Source organism: Pelodiscus sinensis, chromosome 2, assembly GCF_052426305.1.
Source record: "Pelodiscus sinensis isolate ZL-2025 chromosome 2, ASM5242630v1, whole genome shotgun sequence".
Classification (NCBI taxonomy): domain Eukaryota; kingdom Metazoa; phylum Chordata; order Testudines; family Trionychidae; genus Pelodiscus; species Pelodiscus sinensis.
In genome coordinates, this window is record NC_143053.1 from 224,332,330 (window position 1) to 224,355,118 (window position 22,789).

General features: G+C 40.6%; 1 protein-coding gene across 4 annotated transcripts in view; it reads right to left on the reverse strand.

Moving 5' to 3' along the window:
* NEBL (nebulette) overlaps positions 1–22,789 on the reverse strand; it is a 418,429-nt gene that overhangs the window by 118,516 nt on the left and 277,124 nt on the right. The window contains exons 1-2 of one of the 4 annotated variants that reach the window (XM_089776727.1): positions 7,219–7,495; positions 7,057–7,128 (exon numbers count right to left, since the gene is read on the reverse strand). The exons of 2 other annotated variants lie outside the window; for them this stretch is intronic. In XM_089776727.1, the coding sequence (XP_089632853.1) occupies positions 7,057–7,128; positions 7,219–7,278 (132 nt within the window). In that variant the 5' untranslated portion in view covers positions 7,279–7,495. Of the gene's footprint in view, positions 1–7,056; positions 7,129–7,218; positions 7,496–22,789 lie in introns of those variants that run through there. One more of the 4 variants, XM_089776728.1, reaches the window with a different exon arrangement.

Below are 22,789 nucleotides of genomic sequence, written 5' to 3' on the forward strand. Positions count from 1 at the left end.
GAGTGATTGGGCAACAAAATAGCAAATGAAATTTAATGTGGATAAGTGTAAAGTAATGCACGTTGGAAAAAATAACCCCAACTATACGTACAGTATGATGGGGGCTAATTTGGCTACGACAAATCAGGAAAGATATCTTGGAGTTATCGTGGATAGTTCTCTGAAAACTTCCACACAGTGTGCAGCGGCGGTCAAAAAGGCAAAAAGGATGTTAGGAATTATTAAGAAAGGAATAGAAAATAAGACACAGAATATCTTACTGCCCCTGTATAAAACTATGGTACGCCCACGTCTTGAATACTGTGTACAGACGTGGTCTCCTCACCTCAAAAAAGATATTTTGGCCTTAGAAAGGGTTCAGAAAAGGGCAACTAAAATGATTAGGGGTTTGGAACGGGTCCCATATTAAGGGAGGTTAAAGTGACTGGGACTTTTCAGTTTAGAAAAGAAGAGACTAAGGAGGGATATGATAGAGATATATAAAATCATGAGTGGTGTGGAAAGGGTGAATAAAGAAAAGTTATTTATTAGTTCCCATAATAGAAGAACTAGAGGACACCAAATGAAGTTAATGGGTAGCAGGTTTAAAACAAACAAAAGAAAGTTCTTCTTCACACAGCACAAGGTCAACCTGTGGAACTCCTTGCCAGAGGAGGCTGTGAAGGCTAGGACTATAACAGAGTTTAAAGAGAAGCTAGATAATTTCATGGAGGTTAGGTCCATAAAAGGCTATTAGCCAGGGGATAGAAATGGTGTCCCTGGCCTCTGTTTGTCAGAGGCTGGAGAAGGATGGCAGAAGACGAATCTCTTGATCATTGTCTTCGGTCCACCGCTTCTGGGGCACCTGGTGCCGGCCACTGTCGGCAGACAGGCTACTGAGCTAGATTGACCTTTGGTCTGACCCAGTATGGCCATTTTTATGTTCTTATGTAAAACACTATTCAGGTCTAACAGATAAGTAAGTATATCTAAAACTCCTGTCCCTGTTGATGTGAAGTTATGCTCTAAGCACCATACTTCGAAGCAGTGCCATTTCTGATTGTATGTTTTTCTAGTTGCATGCCTGCATGAGTTCACGAGGCTCTGTTGTAATTCATTGGGACAGTGACCCTCTGAAGGCATCAGCCAATCACCATCCATGCGTGTGTGCACATCTGTGTAGTGTCTCTGTCCATTTTGCTGTGTAAACAGGGACCAGACTGGTGAAAACGCATGTGGTGGTTGAGGGCTCATCTGCTGTAGGTAAGGGTACCAAGTCTGTCTGGGCCATCTTGGGGCTACCAATATGACCTTTGCTTTGTCCTGTCTGATTTCAGGATTGTTCATTGAATCAGTTGGAGCAGTGGAAAAGCAAATAGGAGGGGTGCTTCCCACTTTATGCTAAATGTGTCACCCAAAGATCGGGGGCCTATGCCTGCTCTTGAACAATAATACAGGCACATCTTGTTTTTGTAGGTGGCAAATAGATCTACCACGGGGGAGCACTCTTTCTAAAATAGATGGCAAAGAATTGTAGGGTTGATCTCCCACTCATGATTCTGAGAGAAGTTTCTGCTGAGACTGTCTGCCAGGACGTTGTCCTTGCCTGGAAGGTAGGTGACTATCAGTGTCATGTTTCTCGGTATGCACCACTGCCAGTTTCATTGCTTCCAGACATAATTGATAAGATCATGCTCCCCCTTGTAGACTGATGTAATATATCGTCATGGTGTCGTCTGTTACAATTTGTTCCATTTTGTTCTGAATTATAGCCTGAAGGTGAATGCAAGCATTGAGTTCTGCCCTGAGTTTGAGGAGATTTGTGTGTTTGTTGGCCTCGTCCCGGTGCCATTTAGCTTGTACGAAATGTTTGCCCAGGTGAGCTTCCCACCCTATTAAGGAGGCATCTGTAGTGATTGTTAGTGTTGCAGGTGGTTGCTGGAAGGGTATCCCGCTGCACAGATTGTGGTGCAGTGTCCACCATGTGAGAGTGGAGTTTACTTTGTTTGGCATCGAAAGCTATCTGTTTAGATGGTATGAATGTAACTGGGAAGATCTGTTTAGATGGTGTGTGTGTGTGTGTGTGTGGTTTGTATACCCTCTTGAGCCACGCCTGTAACAGTCTCATGTGTAGTCAGGCAGGGACCATACAGAAAAAACACATTAAACACATTAAAAAGTAATAGTTTTTCTGTCTCCACTACATACATACACACACACACACACACACACACACACACACACACAACTTTCAGAATCCTAAACATCAAGAATCCTAAACTGCCTACTAGTATAAGCTATGGGTTTATGCATGATATACTATGTAAAATAAAACAGTTTCTCTGTGTTCAGATCAACAGGAAATCATCTTACTACAGAGCTCTAATCCATCAGTAAAAATTACAGTTATTGTTCCTGTGAATTTATTTGAGTCATGATAAAAATATACTTAAACTTTTTAAATTAGGCTGCATATGTAGCCAGCACTTAGGTAAAAAAGGTAAATATACATTTTTCTTTCCAAAGTAACTGCAAATTATTTTGTTCAGCTGTTGACAGAGAGATAGTGAACTTTAAGGCCCCTTTTGGATAAATCAGCCTCTTCTGGGAGAACATGACCTTTAAACCTCATAATTTAAGGCTTGAGCCAATTTCCATTGGAGTTAATGTGAGTCTTTAACTTGAATTCAATGGGAGTTGGATTGGGTCCTTAATGAATTAATGTTGTACTTGATATTTATTTTAAATGGAAGCAATCTGAAATTTAAATGCCAATTTTTCATATTTAGGCACATACAGTTTTGCACATATATAGCTATGTACTGAAAATTATGTGAACAAATATATGCTGCATGTGCATAGAGTATTTGCATGTTCACAGTGCCAATTAGGAGCCTATGTAGCCATTTGTACAAACACATCTGGTATTTGTGCCTTCAATGAATTGCAAGCAGGCATGTCTATGTCCAGCTTTGAAAATGTGTCCCTAAAACCAGTAAATGTGTCTAGAAACCAGTATTTGAAATTCCAACATAATGTGATGCCTCTCAGAAGGCCGTGACAGCAGGGGTTAAACCCGGTACCTTTGACTCTAAAAGCATAAGCCTCTACTGCCTGAGTTAAAAGATCTGAATTTCCTAGGCAAGGCTAGATTAGGCTCATTAACCTTTATGCATGGCTCAGTCACTACAGAAATACAGACTGCTACAATTAGTAGGAATGAACTACACACAGAATCCTATAATGGAATCTTATTCCAACCTGCAGAAATAATTTCAGCTTAACACCTGATAGGGGCCACTATTTGTCTCACAATGCTCATGGGTGGATCAGCAGCAGAAGCAGTCAAACCAGGACTTCTGAATCAAAAACGTATGTCTCAGCAACTGAGCTAAAAGACTCATCTGTTAACTGAAAGGCAGTAGCTGCCTCTTGAACACTTATGTACTGCAGATCCCACTAGATGGGAAACAGAAAGCTACATTGAGTAGGTGTACTGAGTGGGATACAATTGCAAAAGAAGAGTCAAAGGACCAAACTCTGTTAGTTCAAATTCAGTCACTATGCAGCCCTACAGAAGTTATATGGATACGCTCAATACATTTGCACATGTGTAATTGAGGGCAGAATCTGGCACAGGAACAATGGTACACACCGGCTATTATTAGCTTTTAACAGCAACAAATGATATTCTGAACAATTTGTTCAAATTGGATATGAATCTTAAAATGAAAATCAAACTCTGAAACATTAGAGAAATTATATTCAATAAGGATTTAATTAAGACATAATTTATCATGCATTCACATTCAATATCCAATACAGAGAAAAACAGCTTGAAACAACAGTTAACCGAGTCATAATTACTCTTCTCATTTTAACCAACAATAAATAATTTTTGTCTCCAGTTTACGGACAATTCTCAGAACCACAGTGTAGTACCTAGAATTCTCTTGTAGTTAAAGACAAGAAAACAAAGGAAATCCGAACGGCAACAAATTCATTTTCAATTAATTTTTATTAGCTATCATTAAACACTATTAATTCACAAAAACGGCAATTAAAGTTCTGGCAGGATCTAATCTTCACAATGTCCAACCAATGGCAAGGAGATGCTGAATCAGAAAGAACTACAATTTGGACTACATTATGTGGCAAATTAGATAGTGAGCAGCATTATATTTAATTGGAATTTGCTAAAGGAAACATTAGCAACATGCACATCTGAAATACAGTATGATGAATCAAGAGGCAAGCTATTTTCCTTCTATAAAAGGACTAAGATTATTTGCTTAACAACTTTATTTGTATTCAGCTTCCTACCTCCCCCACAACAGCACCCATATCCCCTTTTAAAAAAGAACAATAAAAACAAATTAAGGCATCCAATGTAAATGTTGAAAGCAAAGGGGCTAGAAAGGAAAGTCACGCAAAAGTCCAACATAAGTGAAAATTAAAGGCATCTTTAAAACTGTTATTTAATTAAAAGAAATTAAATTGGATGTATCTGAGAGGGAAGCAACATAGGGATCATCACAAAGTGTGAACATCGGCTGACTGCAATGGAAGAATTGTTGGAACAGTGGCATGTGAGAACAGATACCTCCCTGAACAAGACCAGAGGCTTACATGCCATAAAGGGCTTTAACAATAATAGTGCCAATTTCAAGTCAGATACTAAAGCATGAAAGATGAGAATACCACCATCATTATATCTCAAGCTATGAGCAATCATGCCATTCCATTTTGACAGAATATGTGTTGACAGCCTCGCAAGGAAGGAAAGAAAATAACCCAGGCTTGTAGTCATAAGGTCATGTGCTCCAGCTATCACAATGTCATTTTAGGGTAAAACTGCAAGCCACACAAAGTCATTAAAACCTATTTCTGTTGGACTTTCCCGTATTACCTTCATTGCAAGTCCCTTTCCCTTCCACATTTTCCACTTGGCAATGAGCAAATTGGGTCTGAAAGCCTCTGTGTGCGTGTGTGTTCACATGGGTGTATGTGTATAGAGAGAGAGAGGTTTTCAGGTAAATTTTGTTCATTACCAAGTAAATACACTAATCCATCTCCATATTTGCGTGAATAATAGCTCCTCCCTAAATAGTTGTGTAAAATGTTTATAAAAAAGAGCTATAAACATGGTTGGATCCAAAAGCAAACTGGAATATTCACTGTGCTCTGTTCCCAAACTTGGTGCAGCTGCTGGCAGAAGCAAGTGAAGACAATTCCCCTAGAAACTGCCAGCAGCTTCATAGCTGTGTGCGTCTTCTTGTAACTAAAAAGAGTTAAGAGATTCTGGCACCATTCCTAGAATAAAGAAGTTATAGAGGGGGAATTTCCTCCCTGAGAACTGTAGGGCTTTTCTAGTGATAGTGAAAATTCAATTAGGGTGAAGGTTTGGAAGGATTAAAAAAATTTACTTTGAACCTGCTCTAATACCCACTATACCCAATAAAAACAAATCCAATGATTTTAGTGAGTAATGGATCAGGCTCAAAATGTGGGTTCCATTTTAGTATATTAAAAAGAATTCCCTTTCATATTATATTGGCTCTGGACCATTACAACTTCTTATAATAATATCATGCAGGATTAGGAATCATTATCCTTTGAAAGCTTCACATATCTCAGTGAAAATCTAACACACACTTTCACCAAAAGCTGCCTCTCTGAACCATTACTGAGTTTGAAGCTCATTTTAACTTATTTATTCATTTTAGCCTCCAAACCTACACAAAAAAAATGAAAGAAAGTTATATTCATAATATTTATCTACTGAACAATAGCAGCAGCCACCACAACCACCGATACACTTTTCAATAATAATTCCTAATTTAAAGAAAGAGTTTATCAGCACTGTTCAGGGTATTTTTTGACTTTGTGACAGCAATCAATTACGTCTAGAAATGAGTAGTATTGAAAGAATAAATGGCTTTCAGGTCAACTTAATGCTTCATTTTCACTGTGGCTTTTATCTGACTTGACAGGCTTGTATTGTATTAAACTCAGTACCTTTCCAATAAAAACACATGGATAACCATTAGTACCTTTGATAAAAATATTAATATAACTTGTATAACTTCTTAAGATAATTTGATGTTACTGAGTAATCATCTTACTGGCCTCTCTTAAGGCTGTATCTAATACCCAGCCCACACCAAAATTAACGTATTCCCACACAACATTCAGGCAGAAAAAAAGTTTTGACCCTTTCAAGCTTCATTCTCTACCCAGCATGATAACTCCATTCCAGATTAATCATTTTTCTAGTGGCCATCTATTCTTCCTGAATAAACATCCTCCAGTAATGAATTTTCTGCATCCTCTGTAGTCTAGTTTCTGCATGTATTAATCTCACAAAGTCAACATACTTATTCACCTTGGATAATAGTGTCACAAAATGTTTATACATCATGTTATAATACAAGGTGAACCAGCCCCCAATTTGTAGTCCTGCTACTCAAGAGCCAAAACATCCCAGCCTAGAGCTGGTTAGAAAGATCATTAAAGGCAAATCACCATCTCTCATATAATGGTTTATCTTGCTGTTAGTAACTATATATACTTAATCCACGAAGGAAAGCAATCCCATCACAAACAGAACCTCAATTACTGCACATTTGCAAAGTTCCTCCTGGGACTCAAGTTTCCACAATAAATACAAACCCAAACCTCCACTTTCATAATTCACTCAGAGGACCAGGTCCTCAGCTGACAAATAAAACGGATGTAAAATAGAACTCCTCAAAATTATGACCACTAAGGATCTGATCCAATGTATGTGTGCCAAATAAAGACATACATTAGATTCCTTTAATAACTCATTTGGCATTTGTTAACTGAGTGCCTTTAGGAGATACTATCACTCTTTAATGGAGTTTCCTCATACATATATTCTTTGATAGCACCTTTATATTATTATTGTATGTTTTACTCTATCATGCAGGCGCTCAGAATTTAGGATGGGCACCTCCAGCTACATTTTACAAATACGAAGAAATAAGAATAATACAAAAAAACTTTTAAAGAAAGGAATTTAATTAAAGGATACAAATGGTTACAATCACTTACATCACTTATAATTTCAGTGCATCTTCTGGCCAGTTCCATGTTTCTGTCCTCAATAACAGGCTTAAGGAACACCTATCAAAAAAAAAAAAAAGAAAGCATTTCAATATCACTAACCTAAAACAGTGAAAAAAGAAGCTCCTTTTCAGTTATCACTGCCACCACCTTTTCTTCTTCTTCCTCCTCTTCACTTTCATCCTCCTTGAAATCCTGAATGAGAGGCATTCTTTTTTAATATTTAAAAAATATAGTTAAAAATGTAAAAGGCCACTGCTACAGCAAACTGTTTATGTTCTACTACTTTTCTATGATGTAGGCTCCTCTTGTGTCCTTCACTAAGTTTAACCTTACCAAGGCTTCTTCCTTATTTAGACAACACTTGAAAGTCTTTATCAGAAAAATTCCATATGAGTGACCTAGAAGACATTACAGATGGCCTTGCTAACCGAGCTAGTGCTTTCTTACAGATAAAGTATAAGTAAACAATGCCTAAATGTCTAAGACACATTTAATTAAAGCACTGTAATTCAGTAACTATGCAAGGTAAATAATTTAATGAAATTAGCTGGCTCAAAAGGGTGACATGAATCCTAATATTATGGGGAAACCATTCAGTTCTAGCTTTTAAGATATCTCAGACCCCAAATCAGCTGTCATAAAACTTCTTCACTCAGTCTAAATAAAGTTTGTACAGAAAAGGCACATATACCCTTACTTTTCTAATACAGAGAGTTTGGATAATTCACAAATGCTTTATTAAATGTAATTTTAGAATGTAATATATGTTATTTTTCATGCTCCTAACTGAAAAGGTTCCTTTCTGTAAGGATGAAATCTAAAATGTTCCTTTCAATACTCTTAAAATGCTTCCGGCCTCATATCAGCTAAAGTAATATTCATACATACACACATATCAACACTCTACAGAAGATAATATACCATGATCATACATATACAGGCAGTCCCCGAGTTACGCGGATCTGACTTACGTCTCCCCCAGCAGACCAGGGAGACGCGGAGCAAAGCCGCGGAGCTCGCGGGCGGGACCGCGGCGCGTCTCGGCGGTCCCGCCACCCGCATCTCCCTGGTCTGCTGGGGGGGGGGGGGGAGGGGAAACTAGCTGCCCCTCCCCCGGTCTTCCTGGAATCAGCCGCTGATCAGTTTCAGCAGCGGCTAACTTGGGGACACCTGGGGTAGAGCAGCTGGGGTGCTGCTGGGTTGATCCCCGCAGTGCTGAGGTGCGGCGCTGTGGGGACCTACCCGGCAGCGCCCCAGCTGCTCTGAGCATAGATCTATTGGAATGGAAGCTGCCTTACTACTAGAAGAAGTTATTTCACCTGCTGCTCTGTACGAATGTATTGTAAGGTTCAAAGTAAAAAAGCTAGCTGGATCGACAATCATTCTAAATGTGATTTTATTTTCCTAATGCTACCACATCACATCACAACTTCATACTGCATCCCACAAAGAGATTCCACTGCAGTGAAGTCCACATCCAGGCTTCATCTCACAGGTCTATGGTAGTAGATTTCTATGTGTTCTTGGAGCCGATATCCACATAGAAAACATAAGGAATGTGTAGTGTTTGAATGTAAACTTCCCAAAATACCAAAATGTAATTGTGGCTAATATATGCCTCCCATTTGTTGTTTGGAACAAGAGCACTTCATTAGAAAAAGACATGAAAACAAACAGAACATTTGTGCCTGAGCAAAAAGTATAAGGAGGTTTAGAGTTTTTTAATATTTGAGAAAAACAGACAACTCTCAACCTACTGTAACCCACAGACAGAAGGCACTTATGCATTAATGATAGACAAAGATTTCAAATGACTTATCTTGCTGTTTTAATAAATAAGCTCCTACATTTTGAGAGTGACAGTCATTGTGGGCACCCAAATTGACACCCATAAGGCCTGATTTCCTGAGTTGTTGTGCCGCCACACTTCCCATTGACTTCTTTAGGAGCTGTAGGTACATACCGCATCTCTAAAAATTGGGCCCCAAAATCTCCAACAACAACAATTGGACAATTTTTGCTACAATGGTGAGGTCAAGCACTCACAACAACTGGTCACTTCTGCAAATGTCAGGCATAATAAATGTCTTTCTGGGCAACTATAGTAATTGCTACATGATGTGGCAATTCGCTTCTCTGGCATACAGAGCACTTGTTATAGACAACACAAATGCAGTACAGCGATGAGTTGTGGACTTCTGGTGTTGATACCAAGGTGAAATGTTGAAAAACGCAAATATCTCTGCATTATAAATAAAAGGCTCTGCACTTAAAATTTCCTTGTTCCTCCCCCAAATTCAATATATTTGGAAAGGAAAGATGTCAGAATAATTAAGGGAGAATGGAGGAGACTTTAATAAGCATAAAAGTAATTGCTACATTTTGCAAAACTTCAGCATGGGCTAAGCTGCTATTTTTCCACTGAAAGTCAACTGGTCAAAAATTACAAATTCTGAACTGCTTGGATTTTTAGATTACTTAAAAGATTAACACTACAAATAATGGATATTCAGAGTACTGATGCAACAGTAATTACATCTTAATTGTAATTTTCCTGCAATGTTTTCTCCATAGCAAGATCAGCTTTTTCCTTACCATAGTCTAAGTTTTTATTTCTGAAAGAGCAGGATCAGCTATATTTTTTATAGGCCTCCTCCTCCCTCCAGCCCCCAGTTTATTCAAATATGCTGGACCTTTCAGCAGACTTCCATTAGCTACACATCTAGAGAATTGAGGGTTTCATAACTAATCATATTGAGGAAAGAAATGCCAAAATTACAATTTCTAAGGGAGTGGAAGGGAAATCATGCCACAACACACCACCACAGCTATAATACAATATAGAACGATTCGGTGTGGCAGTCTCCAGGGGACAGAAGGCACTAAGCAGACACTATCAGATGCCGGCCGTCCACCAAAAACACAGGGCTCTGCTAGATAATATGTCATCCAACAAAGTGACAGAGAAGCAACTCTTTTGGCAATAAGCTCACTGAAATACAGTCCCGAAAGAGATTTGTTAAGGAAAACTAAGACTACATAGTTTAAAATGCAGGGGGTAGGAGTGTTAGTTTCCCTGGTGCCTGTCTATACACATGTACCCACCCGTGCCTCACCTTCTTCCTCCACCCCCTCTGCAAGGCCCACAACCATGACTTCCTCCATGACTTGCTCTCCCAAACCTTCACTTATTTTCATTTGACTGGGGATAAAGGGTTTGCAGTGTGGGAGGGGGCTCTGGGCTGAGCCTGGAGAAGGGTTTTGGATGGAGGATGGGGTACTGGCTCTGGAAGGGAATTTTGGTGAAGCAGGGGCTCGGGGCTAGGGGACAGGATTGGGGTGCAGAAGTGGTACGGACTCTGGAAGAGAGTTTAGATGTGGAAGGAAATTCAGGGCTCAAGCGCGGGTTGGGTGCAGGAGAGGGTGAGGGTGCAGGCTCTGGCCAGGCGTTTACCTAATGGGGCTGATCAACAGTGCAGTGGGGCCAAGGAAAGCTTCCAGCTTGCCCTGTCCCCACATCACTCTCCAAAGCAGCCTTTCTGCAACCCCTAGGTAAGGGAGCTTGGTGGCTCTGCACGCTGCCCCTGCTTGAAGGCATTGCCCCCACAACTCCCGTTGGCTGTTGCTCCCAGAGCCATCACTTGGGGTAGGGGCAGTGCAGAGGCCCCCTGATCCCACCCCAAGGCAGCAGAGAGGGACACGCCAGCCACTTCTGAGAAGGTGGGACAGCTATCATTTATGTTGCTCTTATTTTTACTCTAGTAAAAAACAAACTAGAGGTACTACCATAAAATATAGCCTGAATTTACCCTAACACTGTTTACATCACTAAAATGATCATAAATGTTTTCCCACAGTTTAACCACAAAAACATGCACTTACCTTGTGCTCTAGTAAGAAAACACTTTCCAGTATAAATACTGCAATCCACAGCCAGCCTTTCCAGCATAAAATCATCATAGATTTAGTACAACCCAATTGCACAAGGATTTAAAAAGCAAGCAAAAAAAAAAAAAACCCTGACGCTTACTCTTACAGATGTATTATGTAGTGTGTACCACAATGTACTAAAGGAGAAGAAAAACAGATAAATTGAGTAATCAAGAACTTCAATTATTAGCATCAGTGTGGTATGACGCTACTTTGCCCTCTGTCAATTCTGATCTGCTGAAACATTTCATAGTGGGTTTGGGGTTTTTTACTAGTTATTTTGCAAAATGTCATCTGGAGTACAGGGTGTCCCCGCTATAAGTCGCTCGGGTATACATCCATTCTGCACTAAAGTCGTTGATGCCTGTAGGAACTAATGCATTTCCCACTTTAAGTTGTTTTGCTATAAGTTCACGTTTTTTGGAACATATAGGCAAACAACACAGGAATGCAGGAGCAAGATTAGAAAGGCAAAGGCACAAAATGAGCTCAAACTAGCTACGGGAATAAAGGGAAACAAGAAGACTTTTTATAAATACATTAGAAGCAAGAGGAAGACCAAGGACAGGTTAGGCCCACCGGTCAGTGAGGAGGGAGAAACAGTAACAGGAAACTTGGAAATGGCAGCGATGCTTAATGATTTCTTTGTTTTGGTCTTCACCAAGCAGTCTGAAGGAATGCCTAACATAGTGAATGCAAGTGGGAAGGGGGGAGGTTTAGAACATAAAAGAAAAAAAGAACAAGTTAAAAATCACTTAGAAATGTTAGATGCCTGCAAGTCACCAGGGCCTGATGAAATACATCCTAGAATACTCAAGGAGCTGATAGAGGAGGTATCTGAGCCTCTAGCTATCATCTTTGGAAAATCATGGGAGACAGGAGACATTCCAGAAGACTGGAAAAGGGCAAATATAGTGCCCATATATAAAAAGGGAAATAAGAACAACCCAGGAAACTACAGACCAGTTAGTTTAACTTCTGTGCCAGGAAAGATAATGGAGCAAGTAATTAAGGAAATCACCTGTAAACTCTTGGAAGGTAGCAAGATGATAGGGAACAGCCAGCATGGATTTGTAAAGAATAAATCCTGTCAAACCAATCTGATAGCTTTCTTTGATAGGATAACGAGTCTTGTGGATAAGGGAGAAGCGGTGGATGTGGTATACCTAGACTTTAGTAAGGCGTTTGATACGGTCTCGCATGATATTCTTATCAATAAACTAGGCAAATACAACTTAGATGGGGCTACTATAAGGTGGGTGCATAACTGGCTGGATAATCGTACTCAGATAGTAGTTATTAATGGTTCACAATCCTGCTGGAAAGGTATAACAAGTGGGGTTCCGCAGGGCTCTGTTTTGGGACCGGCTCTGTTCAATATCTTCATCAACGATTTAGATATTGGCATAGAAAGTACGCTTATTAAGTTTGCAGATGATACCAAGCTGGGAGGGGTTGTGACTAATCTGGAGGATAGGGTCATAATTCAAAATGATCTGGACAAATAGGAGAAAAGGTCTGAGGTAAACAGGATGAAGTTTAATAAAGACAAATGTAAAGTGCTCCACTTAGGAAGGAACAATCCATTTCACACAGAGAATGGGAAGCAACTGTCTAGGAAAGAATACGGCAGAAAGGGATCTAGGGATTATAGTGGACCACAAGCTGAATATGAGTCAGCAGTGTGATGCTGTTGCAAAGAAAGCAAACATGATTCTGGGATGCATTAACAGGTGTGTTGTGAGCAAGACACGAGAAGTCATTCTTCCGCTCTACTCTGTGCTGGTTAGGCCTCAGTTGGAGTATTGTGTCCAGTTCTGGGCACCGCATTTCAAGAAAGATGTGGAGAAATTGGAGAGGGTCCAGAGAAGAGCAACAAGAATGATTAAAGATCTAGCGAACATGACCTATTAAGGAAGGCTGAAAGAATTGGGTTTGTTTCGTTTAGAAAAAGAGAAGACTGATGGGGGACATGATAGCCATTTTCAGATATCTAAAAGGGTGTCATAAGGAGGAGGGAGAAAACTTGTTCATCTTGGCCTCTGAGGATAGAACAAGAAGCAATGGGCTTAAACTGCAGCAAGGGAGGTTTAGGTTGGACATTAGGAAAAAGTTCCTAACTGTCAGGGCAGTCAAACACTGGAATAAATTGCCCAGGGAGGTTGTGGAATCCCTATCTCTGGAGATATTTAAGAGTAGGTTAGATAAATGTCTATCAGGGATGGTTTAGACAGCATTTGGTCCTGCCATGTGGGAAGGGGACTGGACTCGATGACCTCTCGAGATCCTTTCCAGTCCTAGTATTCTATGATTCTATGATATCTTGAACTTATAGCAAGGACGACCTGTAACTACTTCAGAAGAAGGTGCAAAACGTGTCATAACTTATAGAACAATGTATATCACAATGGTCTTGATAAATTCCTCCAGAAAAGTAATGTTCACTTGAGTAGGCTGCTCAATGTTTCTATGGAAGAAGAAGCAACCATATCCTATATATCAGAAGTAGAAGGGAAATTGAATAGGGACTGTAGCTCCTCTTCTTCTAAATCTATTCAAACTAAGCTAAAAAGGGTAGTCAGGTACTGCATCAAACACTTCTTAAAATCTGCATCTTGTCCAGATTTATTTTCTTCTAAGGAAAAACTATGAAAGTCAGTATAATGAGGACTCAAGAATTCACCTTAATATCTTTCAAGTAAAAAGAACACTTGATTGGTTTGCAGATCCCATGCAGAAGAAAGGATTACAGGAACCAAATAAATAGACAGGTTTTTATTTTCCATCAGCTAATCTTATAAGACAGAAGACATTCCCATTCCTCATCCAGTCAGATCACACTCAAATAGGGTTTAAGATAATCTATCATTTTAGAAAAGATGTACCTGACTGCAGTTTGGGAATCTCTACCATACAAATAAACATTATGGAACTGATATAGGAACTTCAACTGATGGACTCTCTGGCAGCAGTATTTTCAGTGTAGCAATATCTGGGATATAGGGCATCTACCCTGTATATATGTTTCTCTGGTGAGTTTTCTTGTGCCACTGCTGTTTAGAATCCAGTTGCCTAACAGGTGGACTCCCATGAAGCACAATGGGAAAATTAGCTCTTTACTTGTACATTTTGTTTTTGCTATAATTAGATCCATCAGTTGGTAACCCTCGCCCATTTTGTGACTTTTTTTTCCCTGAAAGCTTAAGCTATATATTTTTCCAAGACACACATGATTTCTTCCTCATAGGCTTTGTTGGAAATTGGCTTGGTTATCTGTATTTGTTGTATCTGAATTTTCTAATACAGGTTGAACCTCTCTAGTCCAGCATTCTCTGGCCCAGCACAATTTTAGTTAGCTGTATGTCCACTTACCATGGGGGTTGACAGGTTTTCCTCAGTCACCTGAAGTGTGTTTACAGCCACCAGTCCTAGTTCTCAGTGTTCTGTGCAGTTATCTAGCTCTAATTTAGCCTTGAATGTCCTCTAAGAGACCAGTAAGCTGTGGAAGTGTGGTAATGATAATATTGACCTCTCATGGTTCAGCAAATTCTCTGGTTCAACATTGGTCAGGTCCCAAAAGTGTTGGATTAGAGAGGTTCAACTTATATTTTACTTCAGTTATACATTAAATGGAGCAGACAGTGCAATAACCCACTGAGACATGAAAATGTGCTTTGTCACTCTGGCTCCATAAGTACATGAGTTACTACCCAGAGCACTTCACTCATGGAACTAATTAGCAGAAACTCACTTTACCAGCAGGGTTTTAACTAGGGGTGTTAAAATGTATTTATTAAGGTAAACATGTAACTGCTGAAGATTTCAATGGTTACACATTACACAGGGGGAGTCACATGTCCTGCCTTTTCCCTCTGTGCTGCTGCCTCTGTATCAGAGGCAGCAGTGTGTGGGGGGAGGGTGTGCAGGAGCCGGTGTGCATGGAGAGTCGGCTTTTAAGTCAAGGAACACTGTCTCTTCTAAGAAGGACTTAAAACACACACACTGAGCTTCATAGTCAGATTTTCTACTTAACCCATTTTTCCCTGATTGTTGGGGGGTATAATTGTCTTAATCAATGTTGTAATAATTTACGTGAAGCAAAATGCAGGACAATGTAGCACTTTAAAGACTAACAAGATGGTTTATTAGATGATGAGCTTTCGTGGGCCAGACCCACTTCCTCAGATCAAATAGTGGAAGAAAAAAGTCACAACCATATATACCAAAGGATACAATTAAAAAAAATGAACACATATGAAAAGGACAAATCACATTTCAGAACAGGAGGGGGATGCAGGGGGGGGGAGGAAGGAAGGTAAGTGTCTGTGAATTGACGATATTAGAGGTGGGGAGAGTGGGATGTTTGTGAGTTAATGGTATTAGAGGTGATAATTGGGAAATCTATCTTGATAATGTGTAAGATAGTTCAAGTGTTTGTTCAATCCTCTTTGGAGAGTGTCGAATTTTAACATGAATGACAGTTCAGAGGATTCCCTTTCAAGTGCAGATGTAAAAGCTCTTTGTAGCAGAATGCAGGTGGTTAAGTCATTGAGAGAGTGTCCTTTCTGGTTGAAATGGCAAGAAACTGTTTTTTCTTTGTGATCTTGTCTGATATCTGTTTTGTGGGCATTAATCCTTTGGCGAAGTGTCTGAGATGTTTGTCCAATGTACATAGCAGACGGACACTTTCGGCACATGATAGCATAGATTATATTTCTGGATGCGCAGGAATATGTGTTCTTGATCTTATAACTCACTTGGTTAGGTCCAATAATGGTATCAGCAGAATAAATATGTGGACAAAGCTGGCAACGGGGTTTGTTGCAAGGGAAGGTACCAGGGTTGGTATTAGTGTGGTATGTCCTGTGGTGGTTGGTAAGAATCATCTTGAGGTTAGGTGGTTGTCTATAGGAGACTATGGGTCTGTCTCCCAGAGCCTCTTGGAGTATGGTATCCTGTTCCAGTATAAGCTGTAGTTTATTGATAATGTGTTGGACAGGTTTAAGTTGGGGGTTGTAGGTGATGACAAGTGGTGTTCTATTGTTGGTTTTCTTGGGTCTGTCTTGAAGTAGATGGTTTCTAGGTATTCGTCTGGCTCTTTCAATTTGCTTTTTTATTTCTCCGGGTGGGTAGTTGAGGTTTATAAATGCTTGGTAGAGATCCTGAAGCTTCTGGTCTCTGTCAGTGGGATTAGAGCAGATGCGGTTGTATCGAAGGGCTTGGCTATAGACGATGGATAGTGTGGTGTGTTTTGGATGGGAGCTGGAAGCATGTAGGTAACTGTATGAGTCGGTGGGTTTTCTGTAGAGAGTGGTGTCTAATTTTCCATTGTTGATTTGTACGGTGGTGTCCAGGAAGTGGATTTCTCGTGTAGAATGGTCCAGGCTGAGGTTGATGGTGGGGTGTAGGTTGTTGAAATCTCTGTGGAATATCTCCAGTGTTTCTTGGCCATGCGTCCAGATCATAAAGATGTCATCGATGTACCGTAGGTAGAGAAGGGGTGAAATGGGACGGGAGTTGAGGAAACGTTGTTCTAGGTCAGCCATAAAGATGTTAGCATACTGTGGGGCCATGCGTGTACCCATGGCTGTGCCGCTGTTCTGGAGGTATAAGTTGTTCTCAAACTGGAAATAATTGTGGGTGAGAACAAAGTTACATAGGTCTGCTATCAGGTTGGCAGTAGTGTCCTCTGGGATAGTGTTTCTAATTGCTTGTAATCCGTCTTCATGTGGGATGTTGGTATATAGAGCTTCTACATCCATGGTGGCAAGGATGGTGTTATTGGGGAGGTTATCGATGTTTTGGAGTTTCCTTAGGAAGTCAGTAGTGTCTCGGAGATAGCTGGGGGTATTGGTTGTGAAGGGTTTGAGAAGAGAGTCTACATCGCTGGATAGACCAGTAGTGAGCGTGCCAATACCAGAGATGATGGGACGTCCGGGGTGTCCAGGTTTATGGATCTTGGGAAGTAGATAGAACAATCCTGGTCGGGGGTCAGAAGGTGTTTTCTGTGTGGATTTGTTCCTGAGCAGCTGTGGGGAGGCTTTTAAGGAGACAGTGTACCGTAGTTTCTTTTGGTATTCCAAGGTGGGATCAGAGGGGAGAGGTTTGTAAAATGTGGTATTCGAGAGTTGTCTGGTTGCCTCCTGGTTATAGTCGGCCTTATTCATAATGACCACAGCACCCCCTTTGTCAGCTGGTTTGATTATAATGTCCAGGTTGTTTTTGAGACTCTGGATGGCATGGTGTTCAGTGCGGCTAAGATTGTGTGTCGCTTGTTGTCGTTTGCGAATAATGTTAGTCTGTGCGTTGTTGCGGAAGCTGTGTATATAGAAATCCAGATTGTAATTCCGACCGTCAGGGGGAGTCCATATAGAATTATTTTTCCTTTGGTGTTGATAGGGGGGATCTGGTAGGTCAGACTGATGTTCATTGGTGGTCTGGAAATATTCTCGGAGGCGGAGGCGGCGAAAAAAAGCCTCAAGGTCACCACAAAATTGTATCCAGTTTGTGGGGGACGTGGGGCAGAAAGAGAGACCCCGGGACAAGACAGACTCTTCTGCTGGATTGAGTTTGTAGCTGGAGAAGTTAACAATATTATCCGGTGGGTTGAGGCAGTTGTTGTTGTAGCCAGTGGTATGGAGCAGGTTAGAAAATTTATTGTCTTTTCTTTGTTGTAGAGAATAGGTGTGTGTGTAGTAGATTTCTTGTCTGGTGGAACAAAAGTCTTGCAAGGTGTCAGTTGGTGTGGATGTTTGTCTTGAGATGAGACGATCTAAGTTAGAAATGTCATTCTTGATGGTTTTCTGTTTCTTGTATAAAATACTTATCAGGTGATTTCTTAATTTCTTGGATAGTGTGAGGCAGAGTCTTTCACTGTAGTCAGTGCAGTATGTTGATCTTAATGGATTGTTCACTTTCAGTCCTTTGGGTACGATGTCCTGTGATTTGTCCTTTTCATATGTGTTCATTTTTTTTAATTGTATTCTTTGGTATATATGGTTGTGACTATTTTCTTCCACTATTTGATCTGAGGAAGTGGGTCTGGCCCACGAAAGCTCATCATTTAATAAACCATCTTGTTAGTCTTTAAAGTGCTACATTGTCCTGCATTTTGCTTCAGCTACCCCAGACTAACACGGCTACATTTCTATCACTATTCGTAATAATTTAGGACTGTTGCTGAAGGCCAACTACACAATATATTTAATGTATATTGAAAAATTATACAAAATATTAAGAGGTTTAATCTGATCACATAAAGCTCTTTATTTTGTTACACAGGGCAGCTTTATGGAAACAATGTTGTTAATGTCCTAAATATTATAAATTACGTGTTTCATAATACAGTTGCATTGAATTAGAAGTAATGGTATAATAACCCTGCATTGAAAATTGCTTTAACATAGCTAAGAACTTTGTACCAGATCACACAAACCTACAACTAAGCTTGTGGTTGTAATTCCAGAGAGCAGCTTAACAGTTCTTCAGTGCTGATCTAGAGCAATGGAGAAAATGCACAGAAAATGTAATAGCTATTAATAATTAGGCAAGGGAAGGTTAGATTCTGGCAGATACACTATGCTTAACTAGGATATACAGTTGTCATGACAACAGAAACTAGACGATAAAAGCATCTTTTTCCTCTGATCTTCTGAAAAATATGTATTTCTTCTTTTATCGTATGTCACAGTGTCAAACACCTGGTTTAGTAATGATGTAGTATATTTAGTAACATGTTGATATATCCTGACACATGTATTTAACATTTTATAGTATTTAATATTTTACATACATAAAAATGCTGCATGAACTAGCAATTCTTCCAGTGTTTTTTTGTTTTGGGGAGGGATAGCTCAGTGCCTTGAGCGTTGGCCTGCTAAACCCCAGGTTGTGAGTTCAAACCTTAAGGGGGCCATTTAGGGATCTGGGGCAAATCTGTCAGAGATGGTACTTGATCCTGCTGTGAAAGCAACTGACTGGACTCATGACCTTTCAAGGTCCCTTCCAGTTCTATGAGATAGATATATCTCCATATATTACTCAGCTTCCTCAAATGGAGTGACATAAAACCTTGTATTTTACTTCATCATTGTTCACAGTTCAACTGTAATATTTCAAAATGAACACTTTAATAGAGAAAATTTTGGATTATTCTAACAACTGATTTAGTGTTATCTACAGAAACAGTATAGATTTCAGCAAAACCAATTAAAAAATAGTTTGGCATTGTGTTTTGGGTGTTATCAATTAATTATCTTGAGGCACGCAGTGATGCCACTGATGTGAGGGATGTTGCTGTGTAAAGAGGGAACATCCATGGTAGCAAGAATGGTATTCTGAGGGAGGTTGGTAATGCTGTGTAGTTTCTGGAGGAAGGACCACTACTCACTTTGTATGCTGAGTGAGTTGAGGATAGTTTTGATACTCCATCAGTAAAAGTGTCATGGGCAGATATGATGGGTCTGCCTAAGTTCCCATGGTTGTGTATCTTGGAAAGCATATAGAAGTTATCTGGACTGGCTTTGTGGCAGATGAGGTGTACAGTTTCTCTGAGTTGCTGGGGAAGTTACTTGGAGACATCTTTCATTTCCTGAGTTAATTTGAGTGGCCTGTTCCATTATGTGATCTACTTCTCTGCTGGAGTTTGCTCGTTTGATGAAAGCAGTTTTAAATGTGTTAACAGACTGTCAAACTCACCCACTTCATTCTCACCCAGTATAATAAATAAAATGCACTTTATCCAAACCCTGGAAACAGCTCTGGGTACAAGGACAGCTTCCCAATATGCCAATCTCCACACAGCCCATATTGAGGAAGAATTTCTGGACAAATACACCAATTACATACATGATTCATAGATTAAATTTTCATCTTCTGGACAGCCAACTTTATCATTCATAGATCTCCACTGCTACTTTAAGAAGCACAACACCTAAACCAAACACTCTAGAACATTTCCATACTAGCATCCACTTCCTGGACACCACAACCATCTTCAACAATGGTACCTTAAAAATGACTAAATAAAAATAGTTATGGATGACCACATTTGCCAGTAATCACCTTAAATCCACCCAAGAAATCTGTTATCTACAGCCAGACTTTCCGATACCACAGAATACGCTCTAAGGAGAAAGTCCAGGATGCAGACCTTAACACACTTAAAACCACTTTCACCAAAGTTGTTTTACCAGAAAAACAAATTACACCATGGAATGGGCAACCCAAATACTTCAAGAGACCCTGATTCAACACAGAAAAAAACCCAAACCTTCTGAAGGCGCAGCTCAAGTTACCTACCACTCTACACTGGACCGCATAAGGCATATCATGAAACAATTACAACCCATACTTCCTGGGAAAAATATTTCCTGAACCCCCTTTTCTGGCCTTCAAACAACCCCCCATCCTCACCTAGTTCATCATCAGAAGCAAGCTCCCCATAGACCAGGATCCCTAATTAAAAGTAGCTACTGTCCTTGATGTAATAACAAATGCAAAACCTGCAGACATATTTCTGCTGCTTCAATGATTAATATCCTCCACAATACATGGGTCCTGCACAAAGACAAAACCACCACATCACCTGTAGTTGAACACTTTTCACAAAACCATTATTTCATATCTGACCTCTCAGTTCTCATCCTCAAAGGAAACCTGCCAAAGTTGTAGAAGAACCAGGATCTAACCCCAAATCTCTTGATTCCTTGTCCTTTGCCTTTAACAATGAGACCATACTAGTGGAACCTCAATTTTATAAATCCCAGGATTATGAACAATCAGCAGTGGAGCAAGAACATTTTTAAACGTGGGAGGTGCTGAAATCTGTCCTGTCCTTAATACATGGAAAGTCATGGGCCAATATGTGGGATCCTAACAGATTATTATCGGGGTGCGCTTGGGGACACATAGGACATTTTAATCTTTAAACACATACAATAGACTTCCAATAATCCAGAACCTTTGGGACCTAGGTGGTGCTGGATTATCAGATATGCCAGAATATCAGGAGATACTATAAGATGGTTATATATATAGATAGATATAGATATACACATACACACAGAGTATATACTGTATATCAAGTGTTTTTAATCCTTTGTATTGTAGCACAATCACTGTCTAGCGTCACACAATGCCAGTGGCAGACTAACTCGGTCCCGTCGGGTTTCACTCGGTTCAGCTGCTGCCACTGCTGCCTTGTGACTCGTTTTTTGCTGAAGCTCACTCACTAGGCTATTGCCATTTTGATGCCGGACTATCGGGAGTACCTTATAATTCGATGCTGGATAATTGTAGTTTTACTGTATTTTTTTGTTTTAGAAAGTATGGTCCCTTTTTTTAACAAAACAAAACACTCTTAAAAATTAGTGAGAGTCATACCACTACCATCAGTCATCAGCAGATTAAATTAATGACATCCAAATTAAAGACAGATATTTATAAGAAAAATTCACAGGTATATTTCTCAAAAGTAATTTTGCACTAAAAGAAACAAATGGCTAAATCATCGCAAACTCTGTTCTCTTCTTTCCTTAAAGCAAACAATGCTAAAGAGAGGCAGAATCAAGTAATAAAAAGTACAGCAATATCGTTTAACCAGATATCTTTTTAGTGGATATTTACATCCCTAGTCACTGCTGAATCAGAAGTTGGCAGCAACGACTAAAGCACACATTTTTCTAAAAACTGCACTTTTGTCTTTTGTATGACTCCTTCATAAACCTACAAAATGTTGCCAGCTTTTCATTTTGACAATATAATCATTTTACTCCAGGGCTGTAGGGTGGAGCTAAGGATGAGAGGTTTGGGGTGTGAGTGGGAGCTAAGGGATGGAAAAAAGGTTTCGGGTGAAAGCTGTGGGGTGGAGCTGGGGATAAGGGAAGGGTTCAATGTGCAGGAGAAAGCTCAGAGCTGAGGCAGATGGTTGGTATGTAGGGAGGTGAGGGTCTGGCTGGGGGTGTAAACTCTGGAGATGGCAGAATTTGGGGTGAGGCAAGCGGCCCCGGGATGGGGCCAGAGGACTCCCTCCAGCTCTCTTCATGCCAGCGGCAGCTAGCTCTGGAAAAAGGGCCTCTCTCTACCTCTGCTGGCAGGCATCATGTAGCTCCTGAGGAGGGACTCCTATCTCCACTCTGACAGCAGGGAGCTGCAGGGCTGGGAGAGAGGCCCACAGCAGCCCTAAAAGCCCCAGCTTACTCCCCTCCCCAGTTCTCACCCACCCCCTACCTCTCTCCTTTCCAGGTCCCTGCTGGGTGACCTTTTAGAGCTGTAGAGTGACTACCTATACCTGCTGCATGGCCACAATGGGAGCTGCCACTGGCTCATGGGTCTTGCAATGAAGACACTGCATTACTGTGATGCTGATCCCTGCCATATAGGGCAGTGGGCTCCTGAGATGCGGGGGGGGGGGGGCACCTGCATCTCAGGCCCCCACCTAGTTCATTTAGCTCAGCCCCACACCTCAACCCCCTGCACTTCACACACACAGCCCAGCTTACAACCTCTGCCTGGCCCTCGCACCTACCAGTCTGCTCCATGCCCCTTTCTAGAGGAGCTCCTCACTGTTTCAGGACACAGTGGAGTTGTAGCAGTGGCTGCAGTGTGAGCTGAGGGCAGCAGTTCGGGGCTGACTGAGCAGCACGGCCCATGAGGACCATGGAGCAGATCATGCAGACTGGCTGCTAACATGGAGGCAGGTGAACTGCTTCACTAATGGCTGAAGCCTCTGCAGTACTTTTGGGGCCATCAGGAACACCTCAGTTAGGGATGGGGAGCAGAGGGAGTA